Source organism: Stegodyphus dumicola, chromosome X1 (assembly GCF_044657685.1).
Source record: "Stegodyphus dumicola isolate Sdum_Otavi_A_Nest chromosome X1, ASM4465768v1".
Classification (NCBI taxonomy): Eukaryota; Metazoa; Arthropoda; class Arachnida; order Araneae; family Eresidae; genus Stegodyphus; species Stegodyphus dumicola.
The window spans coordinates 104,038,516-104,057,544 of record NC_140780.1 but is presented as its reverse complement, the minus strand read 5'-3'; the positions used below and the strand labels follow the sequence as shown (position 1 = coordinate 104,057,544).

General features: G+C 32.2%; 1 protein-coding gene across 3 annotated transcripts in view; it reads right to left on the bottom strand.

Moving 5' to 3' along the window:
• The window catches only part of htt (huntingtin), a 595,026-nt gene that overhangs the window by 506,085 nt on the left and 69,912 nt on the right, over window positions 1-19,029 (bottom strand). For all 3 annotated transcript variants that reach the window (XM_085807902.1, XM_085807903.1, XM_085807904.1), the window contains exon 5: window positions 11,253-11,394. In XM_085807902.1, coding sequence (XP_085664028.1) covers window positions 11,253-11,394 — 142 coding nt within the window. The remainder of the gene's footprint in view (window positions 1-11,252; window positions 11,395-19,029) is intronic.

The following is a 19,029-nucleotide window of genomic DNA, read 5'->3' as shown; positions in this document are numbered from 1 at the left end:
CAAAACTACCAGTGTTCAGTTGCAAAAGAGAGTTAACAACATAAACAGGCAACATGTCTGAAATTAGTATTTATTGCATCCATCAGTGATATGATTTTCTGATATAATTTAATGGAATATCACTGTAAAAAAATGGGAATCTTTTCCCCCCCCCCTTTTGTAAGGAGATTTTTTTTCCGTTTTGTTTTCAACATTTGGTTGAAATGCAAATTAAATAAATATTTACAAATGCAGAATATTGGATAGTTATTGATGATTTCGAGATTCAGTTTCTGAAATCCATTTCATGTGTCATTTCCTTAAAAAGGTGATACTGAAACCAACTTTCGATGAGTAAAATGATTACTAGAAAAGAGTTTCCGATTTCTTTCATTCTTTTATTCCCATTATAAATTTGTCCCGTAGTTCTCAGAACATTCTTCTATCCGTAAGTGATGATTTGCTTTCCGAGAAAATTTTCTGAAAGGAATAAATTACTTAGTCTTCAAACCATGGGAAAATCTTGCCATCGCCGGTACTTAATTCCCTTCATTTACTGAGATAACCTGCTTTGTTATAAGTATGGTACTTGTTTTCTGATTTTTACTGAATTTGCATGCTCAAAGCTATATAAATAAAGAAACGCTATTGTGAATATCAGGGTATGAGTACATACATGAAAAGGTTATATATTTTTCAGATTTCCCCTATGAGCTGTTTATTCTTAGGGCAGAAAGAGGAAAAAGCTTGCATACATCGCCATTCCCGGAAACTAGACAGTACCAAAAACATTACTAGACAGTCCGGTTTACCAGACAATAGAGTTTATCTGATTCCTAGTTGTAAAAGCTGACAGTTATAAATTGTTATGTTCATGGCGACCTTCAGAAGGCATGAAATTACTTCAAAAGTTCCGCTGCTATAAATTTTCAGACTGCAATTTTGTTCCTTTAAAGTTTCGAAAATACCTATTTTTTAAGTATTTTTCGGTACTTATATTAATATTGCTACAAATAATATACAAAGCACCAAACGTAGCTATGATGTATTTCAATTTGTCCTTAGTATTTTCTCACATATAGTATTAACACTTTGTCTACACGTTTCTAATGTTTCACCATAGTAAGCCTTCTCTTTCCGAATGTATTCAGTTCCTTTTCGCTTTCGTTTTCTACTTCTTTTTTTTTTAATTTAATTAATTTATTTATTTAATGTTACCACATCCTGAGTTTTACTCTAGCTATTAACTAGAGTAGCTACTAGGTAGCATTCATTATATTCATATAGCTACTAGCTAGCATTCATTATAGTACAAAAACTAATATAGCTTGTCAATATCAACACATTTTTATCTTCAATAAAATCCACTAATTTGATTGATGCTGTAAAAATTACAATTTAATACTTTAGCCAATTATTCTGATTATAGTGATTTAAATTCGATTTTAGGCAACATATGCATTCTTTCAGAAAACGCGATATATTGAGCACCGCTGTTACAAGTAAATACTGTACATTCAACCGTTTCATAATATGTAAATGTAGCATAACTTCTTTTCGAGTGCTTGCACTGAGAGTCTCCTTCAAGTAAACTTTATTTCATGAAAATTTAGAAGTATTATAAAAGCCTCAGAATTATTTCCATTGCAAACATTTATGAATTATGCAGAAAAATATATAAGAAAAACATCAATGAGAAACTATTATCGAATATACATTTCATGACAGTAGTAAAACATTTTTTGAGTACCGACGGTATTAAAAAGCTCAATATTGTGATAAGCTAAATAAAATAAAACGGCATTAAAAGGTTAATATTGTGATAAGTAAAAGTATACTAATCTATAACACTCATTTGATATTTTTGGCATTAGAACTACTATAATGTAATTCTAACCGTTAAAGTAACATTGTATTTGTATTAACTAAAATTATAATTGTAATTTCAATTAAATTTATCAGTACTTATTGTTTCCTGCACCTTGAGGGAGACGCATTATTATTATTTTTTTTTCTATTATATAAAATACTGTCCTCAGAAAAAAATGTCTCTAGACATGATTCTGCTCCAAAATTAATGGATGAGGTGAACAGAAATAATCTTGGAACAGCCTTTGGGCAAGTGCTGCGAGTATGCAAAATGTAAGACTGTAATTAAACTTCGACCATCCTGGAGACTACACTTTCTTAGAATATTGCCATTCGACAAATTATAAGACCTTCCATTTATCTTTAAAGTTTAAGCTATCTGTTATTGACTGAGAAAAGCTGGTAATTCATTGTAGTTAAAACTACAACTAATGCAGTTATAATTGTAATTGTGCCGCCCAGATGGTATAGTGGTTAGGGAAGCCTGACTGCGATACCGAAGGGCCTGGGTTCGAATCCCGGAGAAGGCATGGCTTTAACTCTTTGTCCTTTCATAGGAAGCGATGGTGGCCCACATATTAGATGCCTCCATAATAAAGTGACTGCAACTTCTGGCCTTGTATAGACTAATGGACTGTGTTGCACTGTAACTGTTCACAATCTGCCATTGGGGAAAAAATAATAATAATAATTGTAATACAATGATTGTTCGAATTACAATATAACTTCAATTAGATTTTTCGCTCAGCAGAGTAATAAGTCGTCTTTTGAATACTACTAGTTCAAATCGGATGCCCATTTTGGCAAACAATCTAAATGTTTAGATAGCTCCGTGGATTTCCTTATGTGTAACATGAATACAAATCATTTTATTTTAGAAAGTTCTCTATGAGTACATCATTCTTCTTAAACGTTTCATTGCATTCAATTAAGTAAAGATCTTTTTCTGCTTTTATTAACGGGTGATGTGAACATGAGCCAGTTTCCCTTAGAAAGTCCTCCACAGAAGCATCTTTGCAGTCTTTACCGTAATCCAAATAATATGACAATCACAGGTGCATAAGAAAATTGTACTTTTATTTGTTCTTACAGGAAACAATGATGGAAAATACTTCATTCAAATACTTTCACTTGTAACTGAATAATGCATTTTAACTATTTATGGAAAATGTGTATTATGTTGAATAAAAGACCAATTCGTAATTTTTTTTTTTCCAATGGCAGGTAGTAGCCGTTTATAGACATTGATCACTACTAAAGCCGGTCATGTTATTAAGGAGGGAACTAATACGTGGACCACCGTTGCCACCTATGAAGAGGACGAAGAAATTACATTCATGCCCTATCCGGGATTCGAACCCAGGCTCTTCGGTACGGTAACCAGAGTCACAAACCGCTTTACTGTCTGGGTGGTAATTCATAATAAATAGATTTAGTAAAATGTCTAATACACACAGCAATTAAGCATACTGATTGCTGATCAGAATCCTTTTTTACCAGCTAAAGCAATAGGTTGGATAAAATTATGAGGCTTAGTTTAGTCCTTGATGATCTCCATTCTGAAAAGAGGCCCACCAGCGGCCGAGCGGTAAAGTCGCTGAACACTGGTAGTTCGGTCCGAGGTTCGAATCTCGCGAACGGGCTGGCTGCATGGGTGTTTTCCCCATGTGTAACGTGTAAACGAGCCAGTTTCCCTTAGAAAGTCCTCCACGAAGGCATCCCTCCTCATAGGCAGATAGCCCTAGTGTGCTTTGCCATAATTAAATAAACCAAACCAAACCTTTCTGAAAAGAAAAGGATAAATGTAATTTTTATGATTTATTTCTTGTGTAATGTAAACAAGACAAGCTTTGCGAAAACATCCCTTTGCACTGGCATAAACTCTTTGCTTGCTTTAACTTAATCTTGTAATTTAAGTTCACATGTAAATCGAAGATCATAAACATACATATTTGCTTACTAACGTTATGTGCATTTCGGTCTATATAAAATATTTCCTTTAAATAAACTCCTATTTATGCTGGTACCACAAACTACAATATATGTAGGATGATTCAGAAGACATGACAGAAAATATTAATATTTTTCTTATAGGTGATTATCCCGTTGTATTATTTAAAAACTCATTATCCAAAATGCAGAAACATTTCGAATATAATATTATTGACTGTAATTTTCAAATATTATCACGATTTCCTTAGCCTATGTCACTGAAATTATAAGGGGCAGTTGTTTTTCTGATTAAATAGTTACAATCATCTGCTGCGCAATTTTAATTAAGAGGTCATTACAATTGCATTGTAATTTTTATTAGATTATATAATTACAGTTATACTGTTTATTCAATTAGATTTCACAATTAAAATGCAATTATAATTAAAATGCATATGAGTAAATTGTATATGTAATTAAAAATTGTTACATTGTAATTACAAGATAATTGCATAATATTATTCCAATTACTATGTGTTTTCAATTGCATTCTGCAATTACATTTGCAATTAAGATCATGATTTTCCTGGGCTACGTAACTGCTTTTATCAGAAACAATTGCTATCCTAATTACATTATTATAATTACTTACTGGAGTTACAATGACAGTTTAATTGTAATTAGATTATATGATTGCAGTTGCATTGAATATGAAATTGGATTTCACAAATATAGAGTAATTGTAATTTAAATGAAATTACGTAAATTGTAATTGTAATTAAAAAAACAGCTACTTTTTAACTATAACTACTTCGTAATTGCATAATTTTATTACAATTGCATACTACACTTAGAATTACAATTATGATCATAATTTCACTATGTTAAGTAATTCTAATTATCAGAGACAATTACTTTCCTAATTACGTAGTTATAATTACCAACTGCAATTGCAGTTAAAATTACGTTGTAATTAGCTAATATTACCGTAGTTGTGATTAGATGCAATAAAATTTTTAATTGTAATTAGATTATATAATTATAATGTTTGTGATTATCATTGCATTGTAATTGTAAGACTTAAGAATTAAAATGCAATTGCATACATTATTGTTGCATTTATACTTTCTAATTGTAATTGCGAAGCTAATTACAATTGCAATATAATTGAAATCACATATTTCAAAATATTGTTGCAGTTTCTTGCAATTTTAATTTTAATTCCAATTACATTTTGCCAAACTGCATCTAAAATTTGGAGAATAATTAGGCTGGAAAATGAAAATTCTCTTTACATTTACATATAAACATTTAAGTTTACTATAGCTGGTATAAGCACAGAACAGCTGGAAGTTTTGAACGAGCTATTTATTTCGAACTGTTATTCAAAACCTAACGATAAAACCCATTTGCCCCTAGCGAATAGATAGTTTCCTCTCCTCAATTACTTCCCGCAGAGAAAAATTATCACCTGTCAGTTTACATTAAGAGCACTGAGGGGAGGGCATTCTGAGACAGGCCGTATATATGCTGCTTTGCCGTTTCGTGCCAAAATTTAGGTTTACGTATATATGCTGCCTTGCCGCCATGAGGACCAAAATATTTGGATGCATATATGCTGCCTTGCCGCTATGAGAGCCATTATTTTCGAACGCATATATACGGCCTTGCCGCCTGGAGGGTTAAAATGAGGATGCAAATCGTCCTCCAGTTCTCAGAAATTCTTAACATCTCAAAACTTCAGGTGTTAATGGGTGTTCAACACAGCTAATTGATCAAATGGCTACATGAAAATCAGAAAAAATGACTGCCTTTGCAAACTTGTAATGGAGAGCTATTAACTGCTTTAGTGCTACACATATGGCTACTACTACTTCACCATCAAAGGAGGTACCAATGTATCTTGCAGGGGTGTAAAAAGAAAAAAAGATCCAAAAACACACCAGCCTCAATGTTAAAACAGCAGTCAAACTAAGAATCATCAGTAAAAATGTGCAGCCACTGAGTATGTGGATATGTGGTCGTAATGGTTTTCAAAGCGAGACATTTCAAAACACCTGGTGCAGCATCCCCCTTTCTATGGATGGTTTCCACTAGGTCTAGTCTTCAACATTAATCAACAAAGGATTTCTGGTTGTCATGAGTGGTTATTACCTGGAATCTGAAGATCTTTCTTAATTTTGAGGTCCAGGACTTTTTCAATAAATCCATATTGGGTTTTTAATTTCCCAGGCTTGACTACCTAGTCCCTCCAGTAGGGATCCTCTATTCGCAGGAGCTTTTCATACAGAACCAAGGCTTTCATTTTCATAATATCTTGGAAGGGTTTATTTCCTATCAAATATATCCTGCTAAACGCTTAAGAATACTAAGTCTATTTGAAACACATTCGGTAAACTGCTTAATATGAAGCTTCCAACTTAATTTATTATACAAAGTCACTCCCAGACAAGTAAAGTTGTCCATGTTGACAATCAAGTATCTTCGTACTTTAAACGCAGAGGGAAATTTTTCTTGGGTTAGGGAAAAAAAGCTGTCTTTTCCAAATGTAATCATATTATTTTCTTCACACCAATTTGAAAGCGCCTGCAGGGCATTATTTTATCATCTTTCAATACAGTTTTTTTGCACCATGTTTTGCAGCCTGGGTCCAAATCATCAGCAAATAGTAGACAATTAATACCAGGCGTTGATTTAAGAGAAGAAACTGGATTGTTCACATGCATATTAAAGAAGATGCAGCTACTAACTGCTCCCTGAGGAAGCCCAGTTTGTAAATTTAAAGATTTGGAGAAGTTATCTCCAAACTTTATCTTCTGTGTCCTATAGCCTGAGAAATATCTAATCCAATTAAATTATTTTTATGAAATACCAATACTCAGGTGCTTCTGGTAGAGCTTTTCCCTCCAGACAGAATCATAAGCCCCCCTTAAAGTCAACACAGACAGCTGTCAAAATGTTTCCGTCAACGAAAACATCCTTAATAAACTGGCTGAATTTATCACCTGGTTTTCCTTCAGCAGCCAGCCTGCTCTACAGCTAAAATACAATATTTTTGAAGATACCAGTTCAAACACTTTACCACAAGCCTTTCCATAGTTTTTTCAAAAATACTCATAAGCAAAATGAGCCTATGGTTGTTCAGCCAGCTGGGGTCTTTACCTTTCTTTAGAACTAAAATAATAATACCTCTTCTCTACTGAGCTGGACACTGACCTGACTCCGATACTTGATTAAAAAATTCAATACTGTTTTTCTTGATCACTGACCAAATGGATAAGAAACTCTGTATGGATATAATTCACACTAAAAGATTTCTTCATTTTAAAAATCTAGGGGCAAGTTCCAGTTCTTATGCACTAAGGGAGCATCAAAGATAGTCTCCACCTTAAATTCCTCCATAGCATCCTGTGTTTTGATTAACCTTTTCCATTGAACAGTTATCTTCCATGACATTTATCTTGCATTTTTCCCCTTTTCCTGGAACTTGGAATAGGAGTGTCCAAACGAATTTGCAATGGCCTTACCTGAAGATAGTAATTTATTTCAAATGGAAATCGGATTCTTCCTACATGAGGGTTTAAAATTTTGGATGTTAGAAATAAACTTAAAAATTGTTAAGCTTGTCAATGTTGTTGCGTTTGCTTAAAAAAAAAAAAAAAAAAAAAAAAAAAAAACACCGTCAAAATTTTGAAGATCATTGTATACACACTGATTTTGAAATCACCAAAACATTGACTAGGCGCCATATTACACCAGCATAATAAAAGAACGTATCTCAAAAACGAAAGAGCTGTTATTGACGTAATATTTCATCAATTCTTCATTTGTAGTGAAAAAAATTACTTTGAAATGTTCATGTTTCAATTTAAGCAGAGCCTCGTGCTTCTAAAATTCGAGTATCAACCATTTTTTATCAAGAAACAGGAAATATTTCAAATGTTAACCCATCAAATAGATATTTGTCAATGCATCGCCAAAAAATATTCCTCCAAAATCTAATTCACACTCAAAATGGCACTTCTAAAAAAACAGACACATGAGTAAAATTAAGGATCTTTTAGATGAAGTTAAGGAATTTTAAGGACCAAAAATCGTTTAAGAAAAACAACCTTTCAGTACTTATAAGGACTGTAAGAATTCTGGTGAAAAAAAGACTAATGACCATTTAGACTTAATGAATTAAATGCAATATGGAAACACTGAACGTGAAATACCAAATTCATCTTATAAACTGAGATGTCTTGTTTGGAATGTTACTTTCCATATCTGCAACACGAAAAGATTCAGTTCCAAAAACAAGAAAAATACTTGTACTGAATTTTTTTTCTTCAAAAGGAGAAATTAAAACTTAAAAAACTAAATTATATCTTTTAATCTGTTTCATTCAGTGCTTAATTTGCATACAAGTAATTCAAGGTTTCAATGGAAAATTTCTGATGTCTCTAAAAATATGAGTACTTTCTGATTACCTGCAGCTAGCTACTGAAAATTCACCAACCACTGGTGACTGATTTTTAGCCAAGCTAAAATGCAAAAGACAACAACCATTTCCAAAATTGGTGATGCACTAATTACTTATACAATCACTACAATTCTTAGAATACTTAGAAACAGCAAGCAAGTAACAAAATAAAAAATACTATTAAAACATCTTTTTTGCAATGTTTTCCCCATGTACACAGCAATCTGTTTTAGCTTCAAAACTAATCAGTGAGTTGCTGAAACTTGGAGTCATGCACCACCTATCAGGTATAGGTTGAATCAAGGTCGATATCAGCACATTTCTGAAGGTATGTAAAGTATTACCAGCCCTTGCTAGCTTGCACAACTTAACAGTGTGCACACACCAACCCATATACAAAGCAACCTATTTTCATCGAAAATAAAATCGAGAACTGCACAAACTCAAAATCGGCACACAAATTTTGATTCATAAAATTCGACTGCTTATAAAGCACAACTTCATGGAATGTGAATTTTTGCTTTCTTTCACTGCTAGAGAAAAGGCCATATTTGTGAACAAATGCAACATCTTCTTTTGCATTTACCAATAAATTCTAAAAACCCAATATGATGTCTTACATGAGATTAAAAATGCTGTGTAACAAAAGGAACCACTAAAGATTGGAACTCATCTGCTCCACAGGCATGCATATCTAAGTTGCTATATAAATACATTTTGGCAACATCACAAGTTGCCTCTTCTGGTCACATATTGACTTACCTCCATGAATACTTTTCAGGGGCTTCAGATAATAAAAAAGACGTAAAATGTGAAATATACATAAGATTCATTGTTGTAGTGTATTTTCTCTTACATTTCTGCATTTACACATCATTATTACATTATTATTCATCTCAAAAACACTAACAAATTCACTGGATTCATTTTTGACATAAACACCAGGATTTATTTTATTCGACACCATTTCATTTATTGCCACTTTGGGCTTTCGTCATTCGTGGCATATTATTACTAACGTTCAAGCATAAACAACACTGAAATATCGAAATACAGTACTAACGACGAAAAATTATTGATAAATTACTAGTAGTCTGGGAAGAAACCAATAACAGCTTAGAGAATAATATAAATTCTCATCAGCAGTAACCAAAAGCAGCATTTAAAATGATAAACCTAACATTTGATGTGACTTCACATCAGCAGCTGCATCAATAATATTAAAAATACTACTTAATTAGTACATAAAGTACTTTTGCCCTCCTTTCCACATGCCTTTGTGGTATAACAGTAGCACACTCAGCGCAAATTCGAGAGGTCCAGGTTAGAGTACCGGAAAGAGCATTCCTCATTTTTCGTATCTCCTGCTTCAAAATAACCTAATGACTCTACAGTGGCACCCAAACTAAAAGGTGTGGATGATGATTCTTAACCACCAAGATTTGGTGACTAGGTCTCTTAATCCTCAGTTGTCCTTTAAAAGGGGCAGTATATAAACTAGTTTCTCCATTCTTTCCGCATGCCTTTGTGGTGCAATGCTAGCCCACTAGGCGTGCATTCAATGAGGTCCAGGTTCGAGCCCGACAAGGGCATTGGTCATTTTTCGTGTTTCCTACTTCAAAATCCTTTGACTCTACAAGTATCATAAATTAAGCCACTTAATATGTATTCGCAATAAATAATAAAAATAAATAATTTTCACACAAAGTTTTTATATTGCATTAGAAACAATATATATATATGTAATAATAAAATTCCATAGTCAAGAATACACTTAAAATTCTAACTGTATGCTCTTTTCATTTTTAATGGCGACGTTCTCTTATCTGAAAGTACGTGGAATTAAATCCACAGCCCCGTAGTCAAGTTGTTTTTTCCACCTTTTCTACACGTACAGTTTTAGAATGTTCTCGAAATATTTAAAGCGAACTGGATTGGCTGACGAGGTTGACGTCATTTCTTGGAAGCTCTGCCTTTCCAGAGGCTATAAAAAGACTCGCAAAATGAATATCGGGGCTTTTTCTTTTAATGCAACAATGCAGTAAACTTCATACAAAAAGTTATTAGTAATTCTTTTTATTTACTCCGGATATCTAATTTTGTAACTGCTATTTCTACTGAATAATAATAAATGGAACCTTTGTTTTTTAAAACTATCGTCTGATTATTTAAGCTACGACTACATCTATATTTCTTCAACGATCTATTTATTCTGGACAAAAGCTGATACATCGCATATATATATATAATGTTGTATGATTTTAAATTCACTTAGTTTGAAATCAAGTTATTCTAATACTTGTGCAATAGCTGCAAAGTAAGATAATAATAATTTACTAAAGAAATATTGATTATATTATCTCCTAATATAAATTTTAGTAGAAGTATCTCAAAAGAGTGACCCATAGGTAGTAAGTTTAATTCCGAAAACTGTTTTAAAGTAACTTGAATGTATATTGTTAAAAATGTTTTATGGGGACTTGAATTAAATCATGAAAAACAAAATTTCAATTGGAAAAAGAAATTAAATTAAAAGGAAGTAATCATTGCTATTTATATATATATATAAAGCAAATAACAGTTTTTTAATTGTTTGACACACTGTCACAATATTGTACAAATATTTCATTTTTCATCACCTTTCAACAAAATGAATTGCTAATAATAGAAATGAATGGAGAAAACTAGAGAATTCTTCATAATTTGTATTTTGAGCTACACTAAAATATACTGAAAATACAAAATAGATATCTAGCAATTAACTTTCTATGTATTTTTATAGAATTTGTATTAAAAATATATTTTTTGAAGCATACAATATTTCACACTGAATTTCAGAAGGAAGAAGATAGTAATTTAGAAGACAGATTTAGACGATAGCAATATTTTTTTTAAAAGTATGCAAAATTATAAAAGAATTTCATCATAAAAGAGGATGAAAACATTATAATGACTAAGCAGAGTTTGAATAGCAAAGGTAAAAAAAGATTACGAAAAAGATTGCTACCTTAATGTCTTTATCATTTGTGAACTGGCCTAACACAGGCATAATCTTGGTAATAACAATAGCTAGCGTTTCTTGAACAGACTCTTCATCTTTACGTTGGCATATTTTTGCCAAAGCTGGTACAAGATTAACTGTGTAAGGTCTAAAAATACAAATTTTAAATTATGCATTTTTTATTAAAATATACATATTTATCATCTAGAAATAAAAAAAAAATACTTTTTGATGAAATAGCATAAAACAGAGATTCTCTCACATAAAATGAATAATTTAGAACCTGAGAAACCTTATCTCTGATAATTACCAAAACATAAACCTGTAACAGAGATATAAAAATCTAAAATCTCACTCTAGGGGCTTGCTGAAATGTGTGGGGGTTGAATATCCGAGTATATATCTGAATATATGCAGTTGAGTTTACCAAGGCATACACTATATAATCTCATTACTGGTTCTATCATGTTTCTCAGTTATTACAGCAACTGAACTTGTTTATAAAATAAGTTATTGTTAAACATCTTGGGTCCTGGCATCACCACCTGGGACTGGGATCGTTATGTCATTAGTAGCAACTGAAGGGAAGAAAGTGCTCGCACCTGATTAATGCTGTACACGTTAGAAATGAGAGAGTTTTACTTCTTAAAATTCCCCCTCCCCACAATATCTACATGATTATTCTATTAATTGAACATGTTTCCTTTTATCAAATTTAAGACATTTACTTAAGTTCCCCCCCCCAATGAACTGCTATAAATTCGTTCCTAAATTTTAGCTTCCTTTTAAGTAATTCACATTTTGTGCAGCAAATAAACGCAGTTTATACTGCATTTATTTAATGCAGTATAATTAAAAATTTTACTAAATTGCATAAATGCAGTTTATAAACAATTCTACAGCACAGCACACATTACAGGATTTGTAAAAACGTTTATTGAAACTTATTCATTGCTTGATACTTAGGCATTTGTTTCCATTCAAACATAATTTATTTTGAACATCACAGTTCTTCAGTATAATAAATAGTAACTAGACTTCATAAATGTAATATAATTTATGCAGTTTTGAACTTTGAGCACTTACTTCAAAATATGACATAATTAGGTCAATCAAGAATATTGCCTACACAATCACTAAAAAACGTACTGCAAAATTATTTTCAAAATTTTTAGGTGTTTCAGAACCATCCATAATCTATATTGCTTACACTGCCAACAAAATTTGTATGCATATAAATAAAATATAACTACGTGATGAATAATTAATACATTTCTTATTACAAAGAAGACATAGAAGTTATCCTTTTCTGCTTAACACTATCATCAGTACTAACAATTTTGAATACAGAAATAGTTGATTTTATAACAATGAAAAACAAATTTCTGTTTTTTGACTTACAAACATTTAATAAAAGGAACTAAAATTTCATACAATCTATTTAAATCATTTTTTACTTTAGGACAATTGCGTAGATGTTACTTTTAATTCTGAGTTGCCAATAAGAATATAACATCTTAGACTTTATGTTACAACAGAAGTTTTCGATAATCGGTGCTGAGTATCAATAATAAAAAAAGGACTTATCTTCTTTGAAAATAATTGTTCAAGTATTAGAAAGTTTATCTGGTTTTATGCACCAAAGAAATTTAAAATATGTAAATACTTTTTATCATAAATTGTTTTAAAAACTTTTTTTTCATAGAAGTTCCTTTTTTCTCATCAAAACACTCCATTACTCTCTGAATGTCTGGTTAAAGGCAATATTTTTCCCAAATTAAAAAGGAAAACAAATTCAATATTGACTACCATTATAGCTTAACAAGAAAATCTTACAAATAGATTATGTAAAATGAAAATGCAAAATTTACATTCAGGAATAAATTTACGGAAGTGAAAAATGCTATATATCTGAATTCCAGGATATATATACTTACTATTCAGATATTCTGAAAAGCTTGTGAGTATTCTGGAAAAATATGTTCCTTCTTATTAACTAAAATGTTATACTTTAATAAGACAACATATTCATTACAGGTTTAAGGCTATTAGTTTAATTAAATGCTTCTGCATTGATGAATAACCGCAGTGTTACCTGTTAGCACATAATTTTAGATTTTATTGAATTCAAAATATTATAGAAATTTAATTATATCCATCATGATATAAGGCCTAATTTTTGCATTATCAAGAAATATATACCTTTTTAAAATATGAGAATTAGAGTTTCAATTACAATTACTTTTTCAATTAAAATTTATAAAGGATAAAGACTCATATTTTACAAAAAAATCTCACATGCCTTAGAATGTTTTGAAATTCTGCCAATGAATTGGTATGCAAGCATTTCTTGTACATAAACTCTGATTTGGGATATGAAAACAAGTCCAATTTTTCAATATTTCAGTTATTATCTCTGCAAGCAAAAACCATTCTTCAGTAGATCATCAGCAATCACCACATAAAATACAAATATGCATGCACCATACACAATATGATGCTATAACAAGCACACTGTAGGTAGGTTATGCTACTAGTTCCCTTGGTAGTGATGTCAATCGCAGCAGAACGAAGACCTTGTTCTTGCAGTCGTAACAGTACTGAGAAGTTACTGTTCTTTCCCCCATTTAAGGTAAAACTCAATTCATAACTTTTTTTTTTTTTTAATTTACCTTAATAATGTGTTTATTTTTCATTGCACAATAACTATTGATAAAACACAATCAAGCCTAACAAATCAACTAATTCAGAAATCACAGTTAATGGCAGAGAATAAAAATGATGTTTAAATTCCAGACTATAAGTCAAGGGGAAAAAAAGGTCATATCACAGAAAAAAACAACTTGACTTCACCTGGTATTACCACCTCACAAAAACTGAAAAAATCAGCACCTGCATTCATGTTTCAGATCCATATAATAAAACAGGAGGTGAAAATAATCAGACTTTTTGAGTCTTCTAAAGCTGCATGAATGTGAATGCTATGGTCAAACAGTATTTCATTTAGTTTTCTTTGTTTCTGTATCCATATTTTTTGTAAAAAGAATGATTTTGAAACAGTACATTATACTGCACATCCCTTGACATAGTATACAATATTTCATTTTTTCACCACTTTGTCATATTTTAAAGCTACTGTTAAAATGGCAAAATCCCTTACTTTGATATATCCAAAAGAGAGAAAGAGTGCAATGCTATGTGTATTATACTTTGTAATATGATGTTTTGTAGTACAGTCTGTAAAACAGTTTACTGTAGAACTAGTTTAATGTTGGCAAAGCCTTACTGTACATACCCTGCCCTCCAAATGTTAAGGAACAGCATGTTTCCTGTGTCTAATTTGAGAACGAAGCAACAAAGAACCAGAAATTTAGAGAACATGTTTACTAAACAGTTCTTTAATGAATGTGACACAGAATGTTTCTAAAGTTCAACACAAACATGAATTACAACAAAAAACTGCACTCTTGGCAGAGAAATCCAGTCTTGGATAAACAGGATATCGCAGTTTTTTGAGGAAAAATGAGGTGGTAACATTAAAAAAAATGTGTTCTAATAAGGAATGTGCCCACCCCTAGCTGCAATACATTGGTGGCAGCAATGTTCCATGCTGTCTATTAAGTTGTCAGTCAGTGAAATGGGAAGCAACGACCAGACATGGAGTAATTCTTGTTCAAGCTCATCTAACGACCTTCGAGGAGGACTTAAAGAAGCAAGTCTCCCAAGGTAGTCCCAAAGATGCTCTATCAGATTCAGGTTTGGGGATTAAACTGGCCATCGTGACCCTAAAGCTATTCTTCAGAGTGGTCACTCTTTGTCGTCCATCAAAAGAAATCCAGGAGCAATAGCAGCGGCATATGAGTGGACATATTGACTAAGGATCTCATCTTGATATCTCACACTGGTCAAAGCTCCTCCATGGAACACATGCAGGTCAGTGTGACCATGGAGAGCGATTCCAGTCCAAACCATTATTCAACTACCAATGCAACTGTGTCTTTCCAGAATGTTGAATTGGTTGTATCTGATGCATTGTTCCCTCCAGATCAGCTGACGAACTGAATCACTCTCCTATGTGAACCTTGACTCATCTGTGAAAAGAACTAACACGCTTTATTGACTGGTCCAAAAGACATGTTCTCTTGCCAAACGTAAACAGGCACCTTTGTGTCCTCAGGTCAAGGGAACACAAACAACTGGGCGTCTGGCATACAGACCTGGCATACAGGTGTCTGTGCACTGTAGTAACTGATATTCTTGTTCCTGTTGCCCCTAAATGATCTGCCATGAGCTGAAACACAGTAATGTCACTCTTTCTTCCGGCCAAAAGAGCTAAATAACAGTCTCCCGCAGGTGTTCTAACTCTAGGTCTGCCTGGAACATGTCTTCTAGACACAGAATCCTCAGATTCAAACTGATTCCATAGTCAGTGGACCACTCTACAAGAGACATATATATATCTAGCAGTATAAGCTTGTGACATCCCCATTTCCATCCATTCAATAACCTACCACGAATCGAGTAAACGACTTCTGGATATTGTCAACGAAATTGCTAATAACAATTGAAGATCAACACTCGTGAACAAAACCTACAATTTTTGCACTTTTTTCTCCTAATAACAATTGAAAATAAACACTCATGAACAAAACTTAAAATTTTTGTATCTTTTTCTCCAACTCCTATATAAAATAAAGGTGGCAGCTATTGTTTTTGCATATATTTTCTTAAACTTTGTTACTATCATACAACTGTGAATTTAAATGTGATGGGCATTTTTGTAATGGTGAGCTTTGAAAAACATGCAGTTCCTTAATTTTTGGAGGAAAGTGTAGTTTATCATTCAGTCACAGGAAAATCATGATTAGCATTAACATTTACTACAACTTGTGGTACACCTTGGAATGCATTACCTATGAAAAGAACAGAACTACCATATACCATTTTTAACAATGAATGGCAAATGATAATGAAGGCGAAATTTCAGATTTAAATACACAGACATTATCAAAATACAGAGTTGACACCGATATTTTAACTGTGAAGTTTCTATGTATTATATATACAGTAGGTGTAGCTTAATGTGATCTTATCTGCTTATGACTTTCTTGATAACATTAACCAAATGACAACACTAAGTAATGAGAAAAACATCCTTCAAAAGATCAATTAAATTTAACAAATTTAATATAAAAAAGGACTAGAAACATAAATATTTACTTTAACACCATTTTAATCCCACAAAAAGTTATTAATAGTTGATTGTCTTTGATTGATATTGTAACTCTATTCTTAAAATTTATCTTATTATCAATAGGAAATTAACTCATTTCAACACCATCTTTTGTAGGAAGTTAATCACATGATGTGCAGGGATTTGTTTCAGAAAGTGACATGCAATATCTTCTGTCACTGATGCAGCAGCTTGATTTTTTTAAGAATATTCACCTAAGCATTAGAATTTCTCAGCATTCAGGTTAGTCACAGAAGTTGTTCTAACTCTTTAATTCCCTCTAAATCATCATGATGAAATAAGTCTAACACTGCATATTCAATAAACTATACTAGAAGCTAGTTTAGTATTTTACTGGCATGTAAGCTTCAAGTATTGGCTAAATAGAGAATACAAAAGCTGGAATAATCCCTTTTAGATAGAGCTGGAGAAATTCTAACAGCATGGTGCAAGTGCCAGAAACTAGCTATGTGTCCCAGATTCAAAACTCTAAGCTCGCCAACCTAATTTGGATTCTGTTAAAAAAATACAGAAAGATGTTATACAGCAGATTAAATCATAATAACTGATTAATTAAATAAAAACCTTACACCTCAACACTGATCTTTCCTGCTCTGCATCTGTTCCATGTTTCCATTTTAATTTTGAGTTGATAATTTCTTCAAGATTCTTCAAAATCTTGCATGAGAGAGGTTGAGAAATACTATATAACTTAAATATATAAGCAACACCCTGTTGACTCAGTTTTGAGAGTTGGTCTAGTGATTGAACAATATGACTTCTTCCCTTAAACTCAGATCATTACACTTTTTGCTAGATTTCATGACAAAAGTGACTACACAGAATAAAGTAATGACCATTTTCCAAATGCAGCATACAGCGCAAAACAAGCGAAGAGATAATTTAGAGCAAAAAATGAAAAATCATATTCCTAAAAATAGGAAAGCCGACACCTTTATACATGGTTACTTTAAATTAAAATAAAGCTGTTAATCCCTTACTTGGTGACATAGCTTTGTCATTTGGCAATTTCTATATTTTAGTACAACCTTATTTACCAAACTTATCTTATATCTACCGACTTGAATTTAAATAATTAATTCTACACTATATTGATAACATTAACTAACATGATTACAATAAGTGATACATTTTCCACGTTTTCATATATAAATGGGCAGGATTCTGGCAATCTGATTACAATATCCAAATGAGTACATTCACCACAATCATATTAAGTGGCATCTACTCCAAGATTTTTGGTATAACTATCTTTCAAAAATATTAAAGTTTCTGTTCATGTTCTATTTATTTCCCATCTGCTGTGCATTTTAAGTTTAAGAGTCAGTTTTTTTGGAATTTTCTTAAGTTTCTTAACATAATTTTTTGCAGTTCTCTACTTCGTCATTAATCTCCTGATTACAGTGGCTATGAACAGATATTCTCTCTAATCTTCCTTATAATCCCCATGATGCAAAAATGCTTTTCAGCAAAATTAAATATGTACAACATATTATGAATGTGCAGCAACTTCACTTGCTCTAAGATATGGCTTCCCTTAGTGCTGGAACTTGAAGTGAACTTTTAGCTTAATCATACAGTGCATTATTTCATGGTCAAGGAGGACCCAAGACAAAGCTTCGATACAAGAGCAGTACCAATGGACATTGACCCTCCATCGTGCCATCTATCAGAAAACATCATCATTAACATACTCAAATCAGCATTTGCCAACAACAGTTCTAATTGCAAACACAAATGTCACCACTATACCAATAAGGTAACATGGCAACAACACATCTGTCATAAATATTTTAGATATACAGTACAAAATCCGTAATCCAGACGTCGATTATCTGGAATGATCTATATAATCCGGACCTCAAAGCCACAAACTTTTTTTTGTATGCTTTACGCATGCGCGTAATGCGTTTATGCATGCACATGCACGTTGGGAGGATGTGTCTCCAGATACGTTAAAAAATGCTTGGCATAATTTATGGTCAGCTACCATATTCATGGTGAGGTCGATGAAGATGATAGCCGAGAAGTTGAAGGTTTTCGGACATTGTAAACTAAAAGTGAAATTTCCCAGTTATTGGATTTTGTAAAGAAATGTGGAGAAGCGGTAATAAATGAAGATCATATAACAGAAGATTTTCATTGCGACGACAATGCCCCAATCATCAATCAATTAATGGACGGTGAAATCTGTAGTATGGTTCTAGATGTAGAACATACCGCTTCCAATAGTGAAGAAAGTGACCGAGAGGTTATTGAAAACGAAAAAATTTCGATTGACAAGTCAGTCGGTATTCTCGACACATCAATTACAGAACTTGAACAGTAGAACTTTGTAACTGAACAAGAAATTATGTTTGTTTATAGAATTAAAGAGAAAGTATTAGCACAAAAAATGAAGCAACTTAAACAACTTACATTGGAAGAAATGATTAACAAAGTCAACAAATAAATATTAAGCTTTTTTTGTAAATTTTGATACCCTTTAGATCATAATTGCTCTTTATTTCATAAATTACAGTTTCATAT